General features: G+C 37.6%; 2 protein-coding genes across 5 annotated transcripts in view; both read left to right on the top strand.

Annotated features, from left to right (window-relative positions):
* Positions 1 to 23,037, top strand: part of ASTN1 (astrotactin 1) — a 505,111-nt gene that overhangs the window by 5,561 nt on the left and 476,513 nt on the right. The gene's annotated exons all lie outside the window — the stretch shown is intronic.
* The window catches only part of LOC130457589 (CXXC-type zinc finger protein 1-like), a 103,178-nt gene continuing 96,724 nt past the window's right edge, over positions 16,584 to 23,037 (top strand). Inside the window, exon 1 of the mRNA XM_056820180.1 lies at positions 16,584 to 16,754. Within this exon, the coding sequence (XP_056676158.1) occupies positions 16,584 to 16,754 (171 nt within the window). The remainder of the gene's footprint in view (positions 16,755 to 23,037) is intronic.

Here is a 23,037-nt window from a genome sequence, read left to right as displayed (position 1 = left end):
ACACCTGGAATTAGAAAGACCTGAGTTCTATTCCAACTTCAAACAATTATTAGCTCTTTGACCTTGAGTAAAGCACTTAACCTCTGTCTGCCTCAGTTTCTGTATCTATAAAACAGGGATAATAATAGTACTTACCTTCTAGGACTACCAGGTGTATAAAATGAGATAATTGTAAACCACTTTGCAAATCTTAAAATATTCTATAAAGAGAGCTGTTATTATTAAACTGTACAAAGGAAAGTGCAGAGATAAGTGTAAGTAGAAGCATGAAGCATATATGGAATGTAGAAGAAACTGACCAGGCTATAGGTAAGAGTTCATAATTATATAGGTTAGGGAGTCAAGCTCAATAGTTCAGACTTTGATATGGTAGGCAGCAGAGGAGGGGTCCCCAAACTTTTTACACAGGGGACCAGTTCACTGTCCCTCAGACCATTGGAAGGCCAGACTATAAAAATTTAACCCTGACTATAATCCTAATCCTAATCCTAACCCTAACTGGGAAGCAGTATACACAGTGTGGAATCCCCTCCCCCAGATCACTGCTCACCATGCTGATGTATTCCATTGTAGTCACATAATTCTTTACACGGAGCCTAGTTCTAAGGTGCCAACCAAAGGATTATGTCACCGGAAGTGCTTTGTGGCACCTCCACATACAGTACTCCTCTCACTGACCACCAATGAAAGAGGTACCCCTTCCGGAAGTGCTGTGGGGGCCAGATACCTGGCCTCAGTGGGCTGTAGTTTGGGGACCCCTACAGTAATGTATCATTGAAGAAGTTTTTGCCTGGCCTTACTATGCCCTCTGGGAAACAGTCACCAAGGTCACTCTTCATCTAGTTTCCTGGGAGAGCCCGGATCTGATCCTGCCTTCTGGAAATGAAGACCACCCTTCTGTCTGTTTTTCCTTTCACATTTCAGAAAAGGATGGATATAATAAGAGGTCTTATAGTGGAAAAAAATTTTTTTGATCAATTGAAAGCAAGTCACTGATCATCCAAAAGAAATTTGTGTTGAAGGAAACTTTCTTTATGATATCCTTTCTTCTAGACCAATGATTCTTATATATGTCTTTGGGGCAGCTAGTTGTTATTCATATTTTTTAAATATTCTATGATCTTCTTGAGTTATTTCAAGAAATGTTAGAGCAATATCAAGAATTTCTCAATTTTGTTTTGTTTTGATTTTTTTAAAGAGGGGACTGAGTAGGTTTTTTTTTTTAAATCAAACATACAAATAGAAGCTGTTACAAATTTAAGATTTAAAAATTAATTTAAAAAACTCTGGCGCTAGATTTACATTTATATAGGCAAACAGAAAGAATATTTATTAGGTGCTTAATATGTGCTAGGAACTGTGCTAAACACTAGATATACAAATACGAGCATATGAAACAATTCCTACTTCTCAGGAGCTTATATTCTAATTAAGGAAGACAACTCATAAGGGGAATCTTGAAAGGAAGTGGCTAGCAACAGAAAGATAAAGTTGAAGAGTTAGGTGGGGAGTGAAATGAAGCATGTGATGTAAGGTTGAAGATTTAACTTGGAGTGTGAATCATCATTTTCCTCTGCTGATATTAGGATAGTTTGGACTAAAAACGAGTCTCAGATTTTTCAGGTAGCTAGGTGGCACATTAGATAGAGTTGTAGATCCAGAGTTAGAAAAATTCAACTTTGTAAGTTCAAATGTGGCCTCAAATACTTCCTAGCTGTGGCCTCTGGACAAGTCATTTGGTCCTGTTTACCTCAGTTTTCTCATCTGTAAAATGACTTGGTAAAGGTAATGGCAAATCACTCTAGTGTCTCTGCCAAGAAAACTTCAAATGGGAGTCAAACACAACTGAAAAATGTTTCTTTTGTAAGGGGGGGGGGAATAATTTAGTTTCAGAGGTATTTCCTGAGCTTTCCTAACATGTTCTGAATAGGAATATTTTCTCGTAAAATGCTGTACTCTGGGAATACAGGTCAGTTAGAGGTCATCCAAAAGAAGTTCCCAGAAAGGCAGCAGAGTGTAATGTATGCAGAGCCATCCTTAGAGTCAGAAATAGTAAATTAATGTAAAGTAAGCACCTATCTACTTTGTAGCAGGCACATAGAAAGACCTGTGTTCAAGTCTGGTCTCTGATACTTGCTGGCTTTTAGTGCCAGAGAAAATGGTGTTAATAGATGCAAACCAGTAAGAACATGATCAGGAGTACCTTACACCATTGAAATCACAAAGAAAGGGTTCTGAAAAAGCAATCTATCAATCATATATCTGTGTGTGACTGTGTTGTATACATATACATATACATGTATAAGAGGGAAAGAAAAGAAAGAGAGACAAAGAAAGAGAGAGATGGGGGAGGGAGGGAGAGAGAGAGTCTCCAAAGAATATATATTTCAGAAACATAAGTAGGTTGAAGTGAACTGTGAACATGGAAGAGTATTTCCACCTGATGATTCTCTGGTGCCTTTCTCTCCTTTCCTAGTCAAGGGAGACAAATACTGTTATATCATTGTAATAACAAGGAAAAAGCATTAGCTTTGGAAATGGAGGATCTAGGCTCTTGTCATTGGTTTTGCCACATACTCTTAGGGTGACCTTGTCCTCCCCCAGGTCTCAGTTTCTTCAACTGTATAAAGAAGAGGTTGGATTAAGTAAGCTCTAAGCTCCATTAAACTCTAAGATTCTATGTATTCCTGTGAATTCTACCTATATTCCTCCTATGCCCTCTGACTCTTTAGGGAGATTTGGAAACGAGATGCAAGATAGATGAAATAAAGAAAAGGTTGACTCTTTCTTTCCATGATCAATTATGGATTGACTGCATAGTAAAAGTGAAGATTGACTCTTTTTGCCAGCCCGGGTGGGATTCTAATGCTATTTATTCCACTTACCAGAAGTTAACCTGGAGGAGTAAAGGGTATTTCATCATCAGGAGTACTTTACACCAATGAAATCACAAGGCAAGGTGTTTTAAAAATCGATGTTTCTGGGATAGTTAGATGACTCAGTGTATTGAGAGCTGATCCTAGAGTCGGGGGTTCCCGGGTTCAAATCTGGCCCCCAAACATTTCCTAGATGTGTGACCCTGGGAAACCCCCATTGCCTAGCCCTTACTACTCTTCTGCCTTGGAACCAATACACAGTATTGATTCTAAAACAGAAGGTGAGGGACATAAAAAAGTGATCTATCAATCCTATATCCTTATAATCTTAAGGAAAGATGTATAGCAATTAACACAACACATCCAGCACTGTAGGGAAGCAAATTCTTTAGCTTGACTCTAGCAATTTTCCCCATAAGTGACTTTAGGAGTCCATGAGAGCTTTGCTGTAGTAGTGCTGTATCTTCCTGACTAGTATTGTATCTTGGGTGCTCAAGACATCTCACTTGATCCTTACAAACCCACATTCTTACCATCAATGCACATGTAACAGTTTCCAGAATAGATCATTATGGTTTTCAAGATCGTGGATGGACTAGGTGCTATAGGAAATACAAAATCCTTACCCTCAAAGTGTTAGTCATAGAGTTGGGAGACAAGTTAAAGATACAGGCACAAGCAACTGTAGGTTGGCTGACCACACAAACATTGCATCCCCCTCTCCCTACTCCTGGTCTCCAGTTGTAATTCTAGCTTTGTGACCCTGAGCAATGTATTTAACCTTTCTGGTCCTCAGTTGTATTACCTGTTAAAAGAGGGGTGTTGTGTCCCTGAAGTGGTTTCCAGATTTAACATTGAGTGTTGCAGATATCTTGTGAATGAAAAATAAGAGCAATCAAAAAAAATGGAAAAGAGCCAACTCCAAGGTGCTGCTGTTTGAGCTCATTTGCTCAAGGCCTCTGGTGTTTGGCTCAGGTGATCTCATTGGCAGTTCCCCCAGTTCCTGTGTGAGATCTGGGTAGGCAGCTGTTGGAAAACTTACTTGTTCCCTTGCACATTAGGGACTTTGTGTATAGTTTTCTGATTCACGTTTGTTGATGAGCTTTGACCTAGCCAGAAGTACAGCTGTATTTACTGACATATTTCTCCCTCCTTTTCTGTTTTGTGGAGGAGTTATAAGAAATGTTCTCTTCATTTAACTCACTCTAGTAGTCTCTCTTGGTCGACAGTAGCAGTGCTTTATTAAATGTATGACTTTTGAGCATTGAGTATATATACTTAAAGTCAATCAATTAATAATAGAGAACTTATTAAGCTCCTACTATGTGCTTGGCACTACACTGGGCAATGAAGATACAAAAACACTAAATATGCAACTACCCTGACATTCTAGGAGTTTATATTCCATGAAGTAGGCAACATGTATTCATATATGTATGTAGATATACATATTTGTGTATATACATCCATTCCCCCTTATTTTATAGACAGGGAAATTGAGGTAAAGATAGTTAATGACTTGTGCAAGATCACACAGCTAATAAATATTTGAGGTAGGATTTAAACCCAGGTCATCCCAACTTTCTTTTGCCTAATCCATTCTGCTCTTTGCAGTGAGAGATTAGCAGGAATTACCAGGACAGAGAGACTGCTGAGCTTGATCCCTTTCAACATATAAGTAAAATCAATACAAGTTTATCTTCTTTTTAAATTTTTTGGACGGGGGAGGGCACTGACATCTAAGCCTGGAATTAGGAAAGGCTTTGTTTAGACCAAGTCAAATGAGTAGAATTATGAAGAAAAGAAGGGATTTGAAGAGTTCGATATGAAATGAGATTGAATTCCAGGCACAGGGAACAGGTAGTGGGAAAGTATGGAGATGGGAGATGCAGATCAGTCCAGTAATTGTTTATTACACTTCTGTTATGTTAAAGGAACAGACTAGGTTCTTGGGGTTCAAAGATGAGAGGGGAGGAGGGAGAGAGGAAAAAAGAAGGAGAAAGGGAGATGGAAGGAGAAATAAGGGGAAGGGAGGGAGGGAGGGAAAGAAGGAAGGAAAAATTAAGGGAAGAAGAAAGAAAAGAAAAAAGAAAAATCCTAATGGAAATAAGGAAGTTACATTCTGCTAAAGGGATATATTGCAACCTTAAGAAAAAATATAGAGCAATTAGTACTACATAGTCTCATGCCTTTATACTCTTTGTGATTAAAATAATTGAAATTTCCCATTTTTCTTTTACAGAACTTTTCACATAGTAGGAGCTAAGTAAATATTTTTTATAATTGAATTAATTTGAAAGCAAATAAAAAAATGTGAATATCTGTCTTGGAGATTTTGCAAAGATTAGGATACCTTTTAAATTTCAAAAATTCTTTTCCACAATCTATTTGGTTTGTATCCCTGCCACTAGTAAGTTGAAAATGTTTCATGAGTATTTGTGTGTGATGGAATAAAATGTTTCCATAGATAGACGGAGGTAAAAGGTGTACTTTTCATTTTTGTTCATTATCTTTTTGCTACCTAGTAGAAGTCTGTTTTTTCCCTTCTTTTTCTTATATTATAGGAATAAAATAAGAATAAAAAATCCAAGTTTGGTCAGGACTAGTTACTTAGACAAAGATGTGGAACCTTTCTGGGATGCTCTCTGAAGTCTTTTCTTCACCAAGATTGATATAATGAATGCTCCTAAAGAATCTCTCTCCCCTTTTCTTTTTTTTTAACTCTTTTCTTACATCTTAGAATCAATACCAAGAATTAGTTCCAAAGTAGAAGAGCAATAAAGACTAAGCAATTGGATTTGTGACTTGCTCAGGGTCACACATCTAGGAAGTATTTAAGGTCAATTTTGAACCCAGGACATCTTGTCTCCAAGTCTGGCTCTATCCACAGAGGCACCTAGGTGCTCTTCCTGTCCTCTTTTCAAAAACTGATGAAAGGCTCTTAGATTTAGAACTATAAGTGACATTAGAGGTCCATCTTCCTTATTTCACAGATGAGGAAAATGAGGTAAAGGCAGAGTCAATGACCTGTGAAGGTCATATAGTTAATAAGTATCTGAGGTAGGATTTGAACCCAGGTTATCCTAACTGTCCAATTCCCTATCCACTCAATTCTTAGCACAGTGGGGGGTGGGGCAGTGGAGGGCAGAAATTAGTAGAATATTATGACTGTGAAGCATGATCTCCCTCATTCTTTTCCAAAATGCAAATATTAGTCATGAGATCAAACCCCAAGCCACTAACACATAATTTCAGTCCTACTGAAATATTTGATTAGAGTGGGAGTGAAGCAGCTACTTATTTAAAGGGCATAGCATTGAGTGATGTCCATGGTGCTGAATTAACCTTTCCAAGTTGGGGGGATAACAAGAAGGGGAAAAGGGAAAAAAGGATTGCTGAGATTCTCCCTTGTGGTGAAGCATCAAAATGACTGTACTAATCACACATAAGCCAAGATTAAGAACAGGTCAGTTTTATTGTGAAGCTAAGAGAACCAGAGGGAGAAGGCAATGTCTGAATAAAAATATTTCTTAATAGTTTAATAAAAAACTGTTTTGAGGTTAGTATTTATATAAATTATTTCATTATTCTCACAACAGCTTTGTGAAGGTATTATTGTTCCTATTTTACAAATGAGAAAACTGAGATTGAAAGACTTTTCGTGATTTGCCCATGGTCATACAGTTAATCAGCTTCAGAAGTTGGATACTTGCACTATCTCACAGTTATGATAAAACCATTTTGCAAACCCTAATGTGTTATAGAAATATGATGGTAAGTGCTTTAATTAATACTTATATTAATAAACTATAGAGCATGTAAGTTAATTATTATAATGTTCAATCAACATATATATATATATATATATATGTTAAGGGCCTGATATTTAAGGACCTAGTGGTCCTTAAATGATCATGATGATGATTAAAAAAAAATTAGTATTTGAGATAGACCTCAAGAATGGTTAAGATTTCAACTCAATCAGTGGATATAAAGTGAATGGTTACATGTTAATTCTGAATTCTATGAAGTTTGTGGGATTGGAAAGGGGAGATTTCTCTATAGTGCTTGCCAAGGGGATGCTACCAAAGCAATATCACTGAATAATTCCACTCTCCTTATTTTAAGAGTGAAATATCTGTGCAGAGGAGGAAGTTATGCAAGTTAATGTGGTATTTGGTTTTTAAATACTGAAGATGTTAAAATTATGTATTGGAATTTAGCAGAGATAAATTATTATTGAGTAGTAGTTCTCTATATTTTAAATTCAGTATTCCCCAGTGGCTTCTTTGACCCTTGATTTCTCGTCCTGTGCCCTACCATATTCTTTGGTAGAATAATACAAGTTAGACCCACTCCTTTCCCCCCAACCATATTCATTCATTCCAAAACTAATTCTTTTTGAATTACTAAGACCTTCAAATCCACATTTGAGTTCAAATCCTACCTCAAACACTTACTGTCTATATGTCTCTGGACAAGGCACTTAAGCTCTTTTAGTCAGTTTCTTCATCTGTAAAATGGAGTTAATAATAGTACCTAGCTTATAGGGTTATTATGAGGATCAAATGAGATAATGAATGTTATGTCTTTTGAAAATCTTAAAGCACCATACAATTGCAAATTATTGTTGCTATTGTTACTAGTAGTGGCAGCTATAGCAACAGCAGCAGCAGCAGAAGTAGTAGTAATAGTTGCAGTAGTAGCAGCAGCAGCAGCAGCAGTACCAGTGGTAGTAGTAGTAGCAGCAACAACACTAGCAGTACTAATAGTAGAAGTAGTAGTAGTAGCAGCAGCAACAGCAGCAAAAGTAGTAGTAATAGTAGCAGTAATAGTAGTAGCAGCAGTAGCAGCAGCAGCAGCAGCAGAAGTAGTAGTAATATTAGCAGTAGTAGTAGCAACAACAACAGTAGTAGTAATAGAAGCACTAGAAGCAGTAGCAGTAGTAGTAGTAATAGTAACAGTAGTAGTAGTAGTAGCAGCAGCAGCAGCAGTAGTAGTAGTAGTAGTAGCTGTAGTAGTAGTAGTAGTAGTAGTAGTAGTAGTAGTAGTAGGTGCAGCAGCAGCAGTAGTAGTAATAGTAGCAGTAGTAGTGCATTGTTGGTGATCCCCACTACCTCTTTGCTAATGCCTATGCTTTTGACAGCTGAACTACTGGTCTTTCTATGCCATTCCATATAATGTCCTCATCTTTATCCCACACTCTATGCAAAGTTCATTATCTTAGGATGGAGGTCCTCTCACAGACTATGGACCCATCCCAGGGAGTCTAAGGCTACTGTCTGGCTTTCTAAGAAAGCCGTGCATTTTCTGCATGTGAATAAATTCCCTCCATACCTGGGAGAATTCACACCTGCACCGATCTTCCATGTGGGCAGTCAGACAGATAGATCAACAGATGGTCAGATCTAGCAAAGACAAGAGATGTTCTGTCTCTAGTGAAATAGGTTCCAAAGTTTGGTTGCAGAATTTCCAAGCCAACATAACTGTTAATTTCCCCAAGGAACTTAAAAACCTTCATTTTAACAATATGTAATATATTCTTATGGTTGTAACAAGTCCTCCTTCTTAAAAGGAGCAGCATGAAGTGATGGGAAGAGCTATGAATTTGAAATTAGAGGGATTATCAAATTTCAGTCTTGCTGCTTACTACTTAAGTGATCCTGTGTAAGATACTTGACCATTTGACCTCTCTGGGTCTCTGTTTCCTCATATATTAAATCAAGGGATTGGTTTAGGTGAATGCCAAGATTCCTTGATATATGCCCCTAGACAAGCCACTTACCTTATTTTCCTCAGTTTTCTCATCTCTAAAATGGGTCAGAGAGGGAAATAGTCAACCATTCCAGTATCTTTGCAAGGAAAACCCCAAAAGGTGTCACAAAGAGTTGGAAACTGAAACAACTGAACAATAGTTCCTTGAAGCCCTAATCTCTGATTCTCTTGCAGATAATAATTTGTTTCAATATTTCATTAATAAATGGCCAACAAAGTGATAAAGATCAATTACAAAGGAAGTAATACTGATATTCATGCTGGAGGTGACAAAAGTTAAATAAAGGATGTTGAATTACTCTTTAGAAGAGGCAGAGAGAGAATGAGAGCAGACACTGACTCAGAACAGACTGGAGAGGGAGAAGGATTTTTTAGAGTTCCCTATGCCAGGCCAGATATCTATCTGGAACTTTATAGTCTCTGTGAATGCCCAAGGAACTTAAACAAATATTACAATGAGATACATCATAAAGCAATTTTGGAAACTGGTGCTCTCTAAAAATCTGCATTGAGTATTAAATGGAACTTCAATGAACCATCTATATGGACCAGTGGGCAATAGATACTGAGTCTAGAGTATTATTATAACATGACCTTGTGAAATTTACTGTAGATATAATCATATCAAGCCAGCATCCTGGTACAGTGGAGATGGAAATGGCACCAGAAGCAAAGATCCTGGGTTTGAAACCTGCCTTTGATACTTAATACCTCTGTGACCTTGGAGAAGTCACTTAGCTTCCCTAGATCACAGTTACCTCATTTTAAAAATTAAGCTATTAGTCCTCTGAAGTCTGTCCATTCTTGTCATCCCTTTATAATCCCATGGACTCAATTATTATTTAAGTGGCTCAGTGAACAGAGCATCAGACTTGGAATTAGGAAGACTTGAGTTTAAATCCTTCTTCGGACATTTTAGCAGGCATTTTCTCAGGTAATAGCCAAATTTTAAGTCTCAGACAGAATGACCTAGTGATACTTCCAAAATTCACACACACACACACACACACACACACACACACACACACACACACACACATATCCCTCTTCCCTTGTGTTTTAGTTTAAGCTTCCTAAACCTTTGGATTATCTCTGACAGGTTCACAAGGATTTGAATCTGAAGTTCTTGTTGCTATTGTGGTCCATGTAGACGAATAAAGACCTGATTCATAGTCTTGTACCCAGAGACTCAGAAGAATCTTCTTCTGCACTGAAAGAAATACATTTGCCCAGTCTCAAAAACATTTATGGCTGTCTGCTGCTGGAATTTCTATTAAAATCCTGCATGTAAATTACTGCCTCATTGTAGAGTGGGACTCTCCACAGTGCCATCTAAAGAGACCGATGATAAACAGAAAGATAATTAGACAGATAGATTGAGCTACCTTTAGATAGATAGAGTTACATGTATGTAGCAACATGTTTTACTTCTGCTCATTGCTTCCTTCCTTTTCTGGGCTAGAGACATCCTCACATTACCCCTTTGTTGCTGATGTCAAGTCAATCTGCACCTTTCCCTCTCTCTCATTTTCTCCATCCCCCTTTCCTGCTCCCCCAGCTTTGTTTCTCTGTCTTATTCTCCAAGTGCTTCTGTAGTATTAGTTGACTAGTTCTTTTGGCCTACAACTTAAATGAACCATTTGGACTGGTGGGTAGTAGTTAATGAGTCTAAAGGCATACTTGACAACTGATTATGGGCTCTTTCTGGAACCATCACAATATTAGCACGGATATGCTGGAACTCTATAGCAATGAGATTTTCTTTTCACGTAGGGACAACCTATAGATTCATGGGGATGTTCTATAGAATTGTTCTACAGAATCAAATGGGAGGAACATTTTAGATCAGCCATTTTGCACTGACAATGTTGAATACAGAAGAGTTTTGGAACGCATTCAATTGTTATCATCCACAGTGGAAATGGGGGTGCTGTTAAAAAAAGGAACTATAATAGTTTTAGTCATTTTGGACCTTCTTGGAGAGAGACAGAATAAAGAAGTTCTGGGGTTGGACTAGAAGATATCTTACAGTTCATCTGACTTTGAGCTTTTAGAAGAGGCTTGGAGAAAAGGTAATTCTTATATCTAAACTTTTTTGTTTTTGTCTTTATCTTGACTTATTTAACGAACTGTTATAAACTATTGGTAATGGATTTTGGTTTATAGAATATGAGACTTGGATAGATGCTAAAATAGACACTTTTAACCTTTTTGTGTCAAAAATACCATCTGGTGAGACCCACATACCTTTTCTAAAAATTGTGTTTTTAAATTTAAAAAAATAAAAGATTACAAAGGAAACCAATTGTAATGAAATAGTTATAAATATATGATTCTTAAAAAGTTCAATTACTTCCTATCCAAGAACATGAAGCAGTTTGGGCTACTTGCAGAACTCAAGGTCATATTGTATAATGATGCTTGGTCCTTTTTTTTTTAAAGAAAAAATATATAACTAGATTAACAATTATTTATGAAAGGAAATATACCTTTATGATAGGTAGTAGTGATGCAACAAGATTAATGTTATAAACTAAAACCAAATATGAAACTTGAGTTTGAGACCACTGGAGTTTATAATGTTCCCAAGAGTAATTTCCTAGACCCTTTTAGTTCTCAATTATCTGTGGAATCCCCATGGCATTTAATGTGTATATATCCAAACGAGAGTTTGTTGCCATATATTCCTAGATGCAGACAACTCTAGAGTCATCTTACTTCCAAACTACTCAGGCTAGTTCTAGTTCTAGTTCTTTGGAACGGCAAATGGAAATAGTGACTTTAACTCACTGGAGAATCCCAGGAGCTGGTTTAGTAAAAATTTAGAAGAAGCTTGATGAACCTCTATAAAGAAGATAGAGGTTGGAATTTTTAGTGTATATCCCCATTTATGTCAGTGACTAGAGTGAAAGACCTATGTGATCGCTGCTCATTCTTTGTATTATGTTAAGTTGGCTAGTGACAGCAATGCCCAAGATAATGTTCCTTTTATATGCTCAGAACAAATTCAACTTCATCCTTCTAATATTACCATCTTGATGAATGATTGTAGTGGCAGTAGTGAGTTAATGCTCTTCATATGGTTGGACACTGACAACAACTTGGAATGTTCAGACCAGAGGGAGTTTTGAGTGGGAAATGTAAATTATCTGGTTAATGGATTTTTCTCAATATAAATGCAAAATCTGCTTTCATTTGCAGGTCACCATGTAAATCACCTGGTCGCCTGGCAGTTTTACATTCTCTCAGGTACTTTGCAAAGGTGATTACTAGGAACTCTGGAGCAGTGTAGCTATTTCAGAAGGTTGGATTGCCATGTGGTCTGTGTAGAAGTCTGGGAGTTCACTCGGTTTTAAATCTAGAAGAGAATTTGCTGACTATATCCACCTTGTGAACTCAGCCTCAACTCAATCCTCAGGAGTTAATGCAAATTTAAATCATTTGTAGATCTTAGAAGTCAGCCATTATCTTAAGTTCTTTTTCTCCTCTAGATTTGCTTGTCTCTCCCCCCTTCTCTTATTTGCATCACATTCCATACTAATTAGGAAGTAGAAATTTGGTGGGAGAAAAGCTATATGGGTATTAATTTAAGAATCCTGAAATTTTAATGGAATCATAAAATCTTAGAATCATAGAATGTTAGAGATAGAATGTACTTTGCATTTGTGTATAGTCCAATATCCTAAGGCCAGAAAAGGGATCTCAGCCAATATTACAGAATGGCAGGTTATCAGAGTTCAAAGGGACCTCAGTGGCTAGCTAGTTATTTGTTTATGACTAGTGAGTGGCAAAGCTGGGTCTATCTAGAACCCATAATGCAAGTAGTATTTTTGGAGAAAGTTAGCCTAGTGATGATTTCCCAGATGCATAGGGGATGTGAGGTGGAAGAAAACCTGGAGACAAGGAAACTGATTAGAAGAATACCACAGTAATCCAAAATGAGAGATAAGGGCTTGAATTAGGGTGGGAGCAGAAGGAATGGAGAAGGATTGCATGGGAGAAACACTGAGGATGCAGGATGACAAGTATTCAGAAAATGATTAAATGCTTGTTGGAAACTGTCTTACAAGGAAGGATGAATTTTAAGGTGGAGGATACTTTGGAAGTAATCTAGTCCTTCCCTTTTTTTTAAAATGAATGTTAAGGTGATCAAGCTAAGATTCTAACCTAGATCTTCTGTGTCTGAATCTAGGGCTCATTCTATTATATCAAATTTAGAGTGGTGACTGGTAGTATTGAGATGCCATTAATCAAACCACAGAAGTCAGAAGGAGTAGGTTTGTGGGGAAATATGATGAGTTCAGTCTAGGCAACACTGAATCTTATTGTTCTAACAATTCAAATTCACTTAACAGTATTATTGTGGATCTGACAGTTCTTCTTGTCTACAAGGATTTCATAAGACACTTTGCCAAATGTCCTTAAAATCCAGGTGTGCCACTTGGAATAGCTTTTTCCTATACACTGTCATAATAATATTAAAAAGGAAATGAAGTTAACCTATCATGTGTTGTTTTAATTGAATCCACCTTAGCACCTGGTGCTCACTATATTCTGTCTTGGGTTTTTTATAAATAATCTATTCAGTAAACATTTCCAGAATTTGCCAGGATATGACCAACCCATCCAGAGAAGTCAGGGAATGGAGCCCCCAAAAAGAATTTTGTTGCAGAAACTATCTTATTGCTTAGCTAGTTGTCTTGATGTAAATAAGTGCTTCTCCCTAGAATATCAAATTTGGAGCAGATGTCTTACTTCTATGATTTTTATTAATGAAGCCATGATCCTGAGGAATTTTTGTTTGTTGAGTATACTGTGTATTTAGAGCACCATTCTGACTTTGAAAGCTGTTTCTCCTTGATTTTCTTTAATTTCTTGAATGCATTTCTTGATTTTTCCTCTTTCACCTCTCAGCTTTCGTTACTATGATGAGGTATTTGCCAGTATTTTCCTGGAGTGGATCAGCACTCCAGTACCTAGCAGTAGCATCTAGACGAGAAATTCTGTTTCTGAAAAACATATACATGCATTTCAACTAACTTGACCTTATGCATCTCTCTGCATGAACTATTTTTAAAATTTGTTCATTCATTCTATTCCCTGGGTTTGATTATTGTTCAACACCTGCTGGGTACTTTAGCAAGCAAATTTTTAAAAAATGTAACAGTTTGAACATTGATCCACATGCCAACCACCTTGCCAAGGACCTGCGAATTCTCTTGCAAAATATTATTATTATTTTATTTCCTCGAAAGTAACAATGATCATGAAATAAATATGGCCAAAGAGAACAAAAGTCAGGGTTCTTCCCGTAGTTACTAGTGTTCCAGTTTATCATATAATGATCCATGTATTCCCTTGTGGCTGATGTATCACTTGTAGAAATTCATTTAGTCTTTTGTATGCATGATCTGCATCTAATACATTGGATCATTTATTGAAATAAATTTGGCTGGTGGGAGCCACTATCTATTACATGGACTATAAGGTTGTGCTAATTACTGATACCCAGTCCATTTGGTGGGGCAAGATGACTAAAGGGAAGTGGTTTGGGCAGAGATCTAAGACTACATTTGCTATTACTCCTTCCTGGGCCAAGGACTCAGACAAGATTGCCTTCCTATATGAACTTTGCTTTTCCCATTTGTGAGACAGAAAAAAATGACTTTAATATGTTCAAATAACTTTTGCCAAGGCCTTTCTACTAAAAAAATAATGTTTTGTTGTCACTTTTTTTTATGTTTACCTCATGCTCATTTTTTGGTTATCCCCTTCTTTTCTCATTGTACTTTCCTTTGTAACAATGAAATAAAATTGAGCAAAACCAAAGGGCACTGTAGCCTTATCTGACTATGCATGCAATACTGTGAACCTGGAAACACCCATCTCTCTACCAAAAGAAATGAGGTTCATTTCATCATCTGTTTCTGGGAGTAAAATCAGACATTCTAATTATTTGGGCTTCCTTTTTTATTTTGTTCTTTTCATTTTAATTATTGTGTAAGCAATTCTGTTTCTGCTGGCATCATTCTGCATTAATGCCTATGTTTCTCTAATGTTTGTAATCATCTTTCTTCACAATCTAGTAGTATTCCACTACATTCCTATAACATAATTTGTTCAGCCATTCTTCAAACATCAGGCATCTACCTGCCTTGTTTCCTTTAATTTGCTACCATGAAAAGGTACTGCTTAAATATTTACAACACCTTCATGTCTGAAAAACTGTGATTTTATCAAAAGAGGATAGAATGATACTTCATAAAATATAAACCACCTTCTTCACACAAGTTTTGACAACATAGATCTTTATCTGTGTTAGCCAAAAGCTCTATTCTGGGTCCTATTCTCTTCTCTCTTGTTGATTTTATCAACATACCACTGGATGCTTATGTAGCCCTCAACTAACCCTTAAGCTTCAGATCTGTATTGCCTACTGCCTTCTGAACATTTCTACTCCGATATGGTCCCAAAAGCATCTCAGACTCAACTTGTCTAAAACAGAATTCATAATCTTCTCCCTGAAACACACCCCTCTCTCCAAATTCTCTCTTTTTGTTAAGAGCACACCTGTCTTTCCAGTTACCCAGGTTCATAGCTTCAAAATAATCTTGGGCATATTCCTTCCCTTTGTCCCTCATATATCCCTTTATATCCATTCAAGTATGGGTATTGCTACTTTTAATTCCACAACATATTTTGCATTCATTCCTTTCCCTCCATGAACATCCTCACCTCTTACCTGCAATAGCTTTCTAATTATGTTGTTTCTTTGCCTCTGCCCTCTCCCCTCTCCTATCTATCCTCAACATAATTGGCAACATAATATTCCCAAAGTGTAGGTCCAATTATGTTACTCCCCTTCTCAAAAGATCGTTATGACTCCCTATTTTCTAAGGGGCAGCTAAGTGAATAGAGAGCTGGGCCTGGAGTCAGGAAGACCTGAGTTCAAATTTGACCTCAGATACTGACTAGCTGTATAACCCTGGAGAAGGGACTTAACTCTGTTTGCCTCAATTTCCTCCTCTATAAAATAAACTGGAGAAGGAAATAGACTGTCATTCCAGTATCTTTGCCAAAAAACACCCCAATGAGGATTACAAATAGTCAGACACAATTGAAATGACTGAACAGCAAAAATTTCCTCTGAGACAAAACACAAACACCTATGTTTGGCATTAAAATTCTTTCATAATTTAGCTCTAACATATTTTTCCAAAACTTGAGGACCCTTTATGCACTCTTTTTTCACCCAAACCAGCCTATTTGATGATCCCTGTGCATGACGTACTATGTATATCTCACCTCCATGTCCTTTGCACAGGCCATCTGTTTCAGTGCCAGAATGCTCTCCTTAATTTCACCTCTTAAAATCCCTAGCAACACCCAAGGCTAAGTTCAAATTGTACCTCCTACATGAGACCTTTTCCAATTCCCAATTGCTAGTCTTCTTAACTCCTTGAAATTACTCTGTATTTATTTCTCTGTATACTTAGGATCATGGAATTAGAACTGAAAGGAGACTCAGAGGCCATGTAGTACAGCTTTTTTTTTTCTTCTTTTATAGTTAAGGAAACTAAGGTCCCAGGGGAGACTTTTCCATGGTCCCCAATCAAGTATCAGAGGTTGGATTTACACCCATGTCCTCTGACTGTTGAATCAATGTTCTTTTCACTGTTCCACATAGCCCCCATACTGTTCCCATTGGAAGGATGTAAGATCCTTTAAGGCAAGGGTCTTCAGATTTTTGTGTCCAGAATCTTCAATACCTAGAACAATAAATGACAATAGTAGAAATTTGTTGAATTGATACTCTAGAAAAAAATACACACACAAACACAAAACAAGGAGTGAAGACTCACAGTAAGACCTATATCCATGGTGGTGAACCTATGACATACATGTCAGCACTGACACACATAGCCATTTACGATGACACATGGCTGTATGTGGGCTCAGCATCTCATCAAGACCCAGGAATCACCCAGGAAGCCATATGCCTGCAGCCATGGTCGTGACCATGCCCCAGCCCAGCTCAGGGAGGAAGACTGCTCTATGTGCTGGCCATGGAGGTGGGATGGGGCCGGGCCAGTGGAAGAATGGGTAGGGCTCTGGCCCAAATGCAATGGAGAAGTGCCTAGAACTGATTGCCAGACACTTTTAGCACCCTGAAAGATATAGCAATGACTTTACTCATAATTTTTCCCTCTCCGTACTTTTGTGAGACCTTATTCTCAGTGTTAAATAATATCAAAACCAACAAAAGAAACAGATTGACAGATGAAGTTAGTAGTGTTTGCTTGGGCATGAAGTGTACAAAATATAAACTGAAGATTTAGCCAATGAAATTCAGCAACAAAAAAGTCACTAATAGACAGGTTAAAGAATTCCCCCTCCCCCTCATTTATCTTAGTTCATAGCACCCCCACAAATTAAATAATATCAGAGCCAACAAAAGAAACTGACTGACAAATGAACAAAGAAGTCACTAAGGAGGTAAGTTAAATAATTAGTTTTTGGTTTATTAAACACAGTTACATATAATTATACATTTTTGTTATTTAAACTAAATATCACTAAATTATGGGGTATTTTTCCTCAAAGTGACAGACCACTCAAATTATGTTCATTTTTTCTGGTGAATTTTGACACACCAAGCTCAAAAGTTTGCCCATCACTGACTTACAGCATAGTAGCTGAGATGGTAAAATGGGTATAACATTGGATCTGGAGTCAGAAAGATGTAAGGTCAAGTCTTTAGCACTTGATGTCTATATGAACCTAGTCAAGTCAGTCACTTAGCATATCTCAGCCTTTGTGTTATCATCTATAAAGTCTGTAAACAATGAAACAAAACAAGCAAATGAACAGAAAGCTCTTACCTCATAAGGCTGTTATAAAGCACTTTGCAAAAGTCAAAATGCTATATCTAAGAGGCATCATAGGTGGTTAGGGTAGATAGAGAGCCAGGACTCAGAATCAATATTTAATATTGATTCCAATACCGAAGGTATAAGACTAAAAACATGCTATATCTAGCTACTGTAGAGCATCCCCGTATTTAAATACAGGACATTAATACCAGATTTGTCTGTGCTTTTGACCTGAGACATTGGGATTCTCCATTTATTTGGCTTGTATGGAGGGAAAGGTCCATACTGCCTCTACCACTTGAGTGATGGGGTCACATAGTGTTGAAATGAATTGACCCAATCTTGGAAGCATGGGCCACCTAGCTTCTACATAGTACTGAGATACACACACACTTTATATATATATATATATACATGTACACATTTACACTGTATGTTATAATAGCCCATTTAATGGCAATAGTAAACAAACCCACTATCATATTTAACATGAGTCTACTGTATGACAGATAAAGAAAATGGATACTTGTCACAAGTTTTTCAGGTGTAGCAATGTTTCAACCTTGGCCGAGATATTTTTTAGAAATCTGCCAAACCTCTGTTGATGTTGGGTCTAAAAATATCAACAAGAATCTAGAGATCATTCTGGTGAAAGGGTAAAGTGAGGTGAAGAGTTATAAATGAGAGATACTCCCTTTTGGGAGCCATCCAGGGGTACCATGCCCTGGGATTAACCTCCTAGCTCCTTTGGTTTGAGACTGTGATGTCCCATCCATTCACATTTTTATGAATGTGGGAGGTGGGGATTATAATTGTATTTCACTTCATCTACTAAAATGGACCTTACCTCCTGTTAGAGGCAGGCAAAATGATCAAAGTTGTTGAAAAAAAATCTAAAAATCATATAAAAAGACCCCTTAAAATCAATTTGAGATTTTTAGCTCATTAAATTTTTCAAAGGTTGTTATACAATTGTAACTAGTTTTGATAAAGTCCATCCATCTTCTATGTGACAATTTACAAAGTCAAAGTAGAAAAAAGGCTGTTTTTATATATGGGATTATTCAATAATATTTGTTCAGTATAGTTATAGGGGAAAAGCAAAAGAATATAACAGTAGCTAAAACCCAGTACATTAAAATGATTCAGTGCAACAGAATAGTATTGAATACATTAATATATGAACTTAAAACCAATAAAATTAAATCTTAAACAAAACAATCAGGAAATTCAACAAAATATAGAGATTTTTATAAAACATTGGAGTCTGAAAAGTCTTAAAAATAAAATCTCCAGTCTCTTTAAGGTTCATTTTTGTTTGTTTGTTTTTTATCCATTGAGATTCCTTTTGTCAGTACTGTGGTATTTCCCATAGTGAGGGAGAACATGGGTTTTAGGAATCTCCAATTGGGCAGGCCCAAATGGCAAAAAGTTGCGGGGAGATTAATTTCTCCCCTGAATCTCAGGTAAGATTAGTAAAAGGATCGGTGTACTCAAAAAACATCCTTTGAAATAGGCAATGCACTGATCTCTCATAGAATATACAATGCTTGTAATCAACTTCCTGTTTGGAAAAGTCTCTTCCTTCTCCTCACCCCCCCCCCCAGGTCCCCTGCCATGTGGAGGCTAATTGTTGCCTAAGGAAAGAACACCCCAGTTTTTACCAAGTGGTTTGTGATTCCAAAGACACAGTGGCAGCTACCAGCAGCCTGGGTCCTGGGGTTGGGCCTGAGGTTGGATGAGCGATCTGGGTCAGAGGCCAAAGATCAGGAGTAGAGTTGCTGGGGCTGGGGTCGGGGCCCAGTGAGTGATCTCAGTCAAAAAGGTCAGGAATGAATGAATGGGCAGGAGCAGGCAGCAGGAGCAAGCTGAATCAGAAGAAGCAGCTTTGCGAGGGTGGGTGGGTGGGTGGGGTGGGCAAAAAGCCTTGGCAGGAGAAACCGTGGCTAAAAAAAATTATCTAGGTTATCTTAAAAAAAATTTTTGAGAGTAATTTTTGTCCCTTCTGGTCACCAAAAGCTGTAAAAATTAAATTATATCTCTAATAATAAAATATCATATTTTATGAGATTTATTAAGGATCATTAGAAATCAAGGGATAAAGAGGATACAAAATAAAAACCATGTGCCCATGGCTGATTAGCCCATTTAAAATCCCCACACTTAGCTTACCACTATACTTGATGCATCATTGCAAAGGAAGAGAGCGTGGGAGGCGTTACTTGAATTTAAATACCAATTGTGATCTTGCCAACATGGAGACTCAGGAGAGATTATAGGGAATTCTGGGAAATACCGAGGACTTCTGGGGAATGAAGTCTAGGGTTCAAAATTTCCATTTGTACAATATATTGCCATGTGTGCACAGGCATGTATTTTGCATGTGTATATAGTTGTGCGTGCACACAAAGTACTTTCATATTTTCTCATTATATGAATGAAAAAGGGCTTGCTGGGAGAGGGAAAAAAGACTGTCAAGTAGACTGATGTCCTCCCTGGAGATAGGCCTGGGATTGCATAAAGTTTCAGGTTTGCATAACTCTCAGTTCATCTCAGAGACCTTCCACCTACAAAGTTCCTTGCACTCCCCTGGCATTGCTTGGGTGATGACTTTTCTCTTCTCTTTGTTGATTGCTGTAGGTGCTCAGAGGTGGCCCTTTGATATTCCCAGCCTCAGATTGAGGGAGACAGAGCAGAGAAACAATATGGATAGGAACTTAAACAACAGCAGCAGCAACAAGAAATAAAAGCACTTGGCAAACCCACAAACTAAAAATGAAGCACAAAAGGGATGGCTTTGTTTGGGGGATGTTCCCGGTCATTTAGTGGTTAGTGGGGTTTGGCTTGTTTACTAGTTTATTATCTACTTTATATGCTGAGCATAAGCATCTCTGGGCCGTGTATCAGGAAAATAAAACTATTCCTAATATGGAGGCTATTTAACTCAGAGAATACCTTCCAGGAGAGTAGTAAAAATGTCTTGGCCACTACATTATGTAGTGAACTAGGAGAGTCTGGGAAACATTCCTTTGGGAAACATTTTCTCTTGGGCCTATCGAGTGGATGATCTCAAGAACATAGACACAAAACTGTGAAAAGCTTTATTGGAGATTTAGCTCTTTCTTTGTGCCATCAACTGATAAGGCACTTCTTCCTTTTGAATCTCAGCTTCCCATCTGTGAAATGGGGATGATGATCCTTGGTGCCAGATAAATCTTACCCATACACCAATTTTGGTACCATGCTCCCTTTCTGAAAATCCTCACAAGCTTCTCAAGAGTAGGACTTATGCCAGGGCTATTGTCTAAGATTAAAATAAAGGTTAAATTAAACTCCCTAATATGTCACTTGGAGCCCCTCATAATTTAGGTCACCCTACCAATTCAGATCCATCTCTCCATCCAACAAATGTTGATTGATCATCTCTTCTGTGTTAGACTCTGAGAGAATGGAATGATACAGAAGACAGTGCCCTTGCCTTGTAACCTAATAGAAGACATAAAACACATACACACATAGTTATGACATAAAAACTGTATAGAAGTGCATAGTAATTATAAAGGATATGTAAAGTGCCATGAAAGTTCTGAGAAGATACAAAAAACTGGCTGGGGTGATCAGGAAACGTATCATAAAGGAAGTAGAACTTCAAGTATTATTGGTGTTTCCAAAACAGAGATTTGATTGGAGAAGGTTTTGAGGTGGGGTAGGATCATCACAGTTGTAGGGAATGATGTGAAGGAAAACAAGAAAACAAACCACATTAAGGAATGGCAAGTAGTCAGTTTGGAAGAAGCATGTCTTACAAGGAGTAGATAAGGATGGATAGATAGCCTGGGGCTGTCTATTTCAAAATAAGAACTGGAAAAAAGGTGTTCTCATCCTAAGGTATCAGGTAAAAAAAAAGTGCAGAGGGAAAATATCTTCACTAGAAGGAATGGATAAGGGGGAAAAATCACTCAATAGTGGTAGAGATTTTTCCCCAGAGAACTGGAGTGAACAAGAAGGCAGCAAATCTCTGTGATCCGGGATGTTAATAATAGATCTGGGTTTTCAAGAGCAGGTCCAGAGCATGTGGAAGCATGATTCTGGAAGACTGACAAAAGAAAGGAAAATTAATAAAATTAGAAGATAATAAGGACCTTTGCAGGACATGGCTGGGCTAAGGCATTTGATCCTATCTTCTATAGGCCCAGAAATAATTGTGGAGGCCCTTGATTTCCAGGCTAAGAAGGTTCTTTGTCATTTCATAGATAGTAGAGAGCCATCTAAGGTTTCTGAGCAGTAGAATGACTTGATGAGAGCTATGCATTATAATAATTATTTCAATGGCCACTTAAAGGGTCAATTAAGGAGTGGGATGGGAGGCAGGACAATTGGTAAATTCCCAAGGGTAGGGACTAGAACTGTTTGGTTCTTGTGCCCCCCCTAGGACCAACCCCATAGTACTTTATACATAGTAGGCTCTCAGTAATAAATAAATTGGCATTAATTTAATGGATAAGTGATTCTGGTTACTACAGCTATAAATATAGAACATGAAGGTTTTCTTTCTCACTTGTGATTTCATTGGGGTAAGGAATCTTAGATGCAGGAAGTCCCTCTCTACCATGGCAGGAAGACACCTGTTCTACAATTTATAGTCTTAGAGAATTAACTGGGCACAATGATAGATTAAGTGACTCACCCAGGGTCACACAACTAGTATGTATCTAAGGCAGAAGCTCTCTCATCCACCAAACCACACTATCTCTAATGAGGTAGGTATTTCAAGAAAAATCATTCCCCTCCACTTTCACTCAAATCTGCCTCAGGGCCTTCCCTGATCTACTTTAGATTCCCTTTTTCTTTACCTTCAGCAGATCTTAGCCTTTCTTCCTTCATCAGCCATTAATGATCTTTCTTCATTTTCCTAACATATGTATCTGTGTACCAATTATTCTGACAAATAAATATATTGTTACTTAACTATGGGTTGTTAGTGTGTCTTGTTGAAGCTAGAGTTAAAGTTCCATGGGTTCAGAGATACTTTCTTACATCTATTTATGTCTCCCAGGAGGGTCAGCATGCACAGTGCTGTGTGAAAAGCAGATGCTCATTAAATACTTGTCAAATGAATGAATAAAACATCATTGAGAAGCAGGTAGAATGAACTGTTGATGTAGCACTGCAATTACAAAGATGTGAGTTCAAATTGTATCTCAGACACTTATTAGCTGTGTGAACCTGAACAAGTCACTTAACCTGTGTTTTTCTCACTTTCCTCAATTCTAAAGTGAAGATAATAATAGCACCAACATCTCCAGGTTGTGAAAATTAAATGCCTAGCATACTGCCTGACATATAGTAGGTGCTTAATAAATACTTGTTTCCTTCTTCTCTTCCTTGCTTTCTTCTTTCCTTCCCTCCCTATTTTCTTTTCTTTTTCCCTCCTTCCTTCTCTCTCTCCCTCCCTTTCTCCTTCCTTTTCTTTATCTCTGCCTCCTTCTCTCTTTACTTCTTCCCTCCCATTC

The sequence above is a fragment of the Monodelphis domestica genome, chromosome 2 (assembly GCF_027887165.1).
Source record: "Monodelphis domestica isolate mMonDom1 chromosome 2, mMonDom1.pri, whole genome shotgun sequence".
Lineage (NCBI taxonomy): Eukaryota > Metazoa > Chordata > Mammalia > Didelphimorphia > Didelphidae > Monodelphis > Monodelphis domestica.
This window is presented reverse-complemented; position numbering and strand designations above follow the sequence as displayed.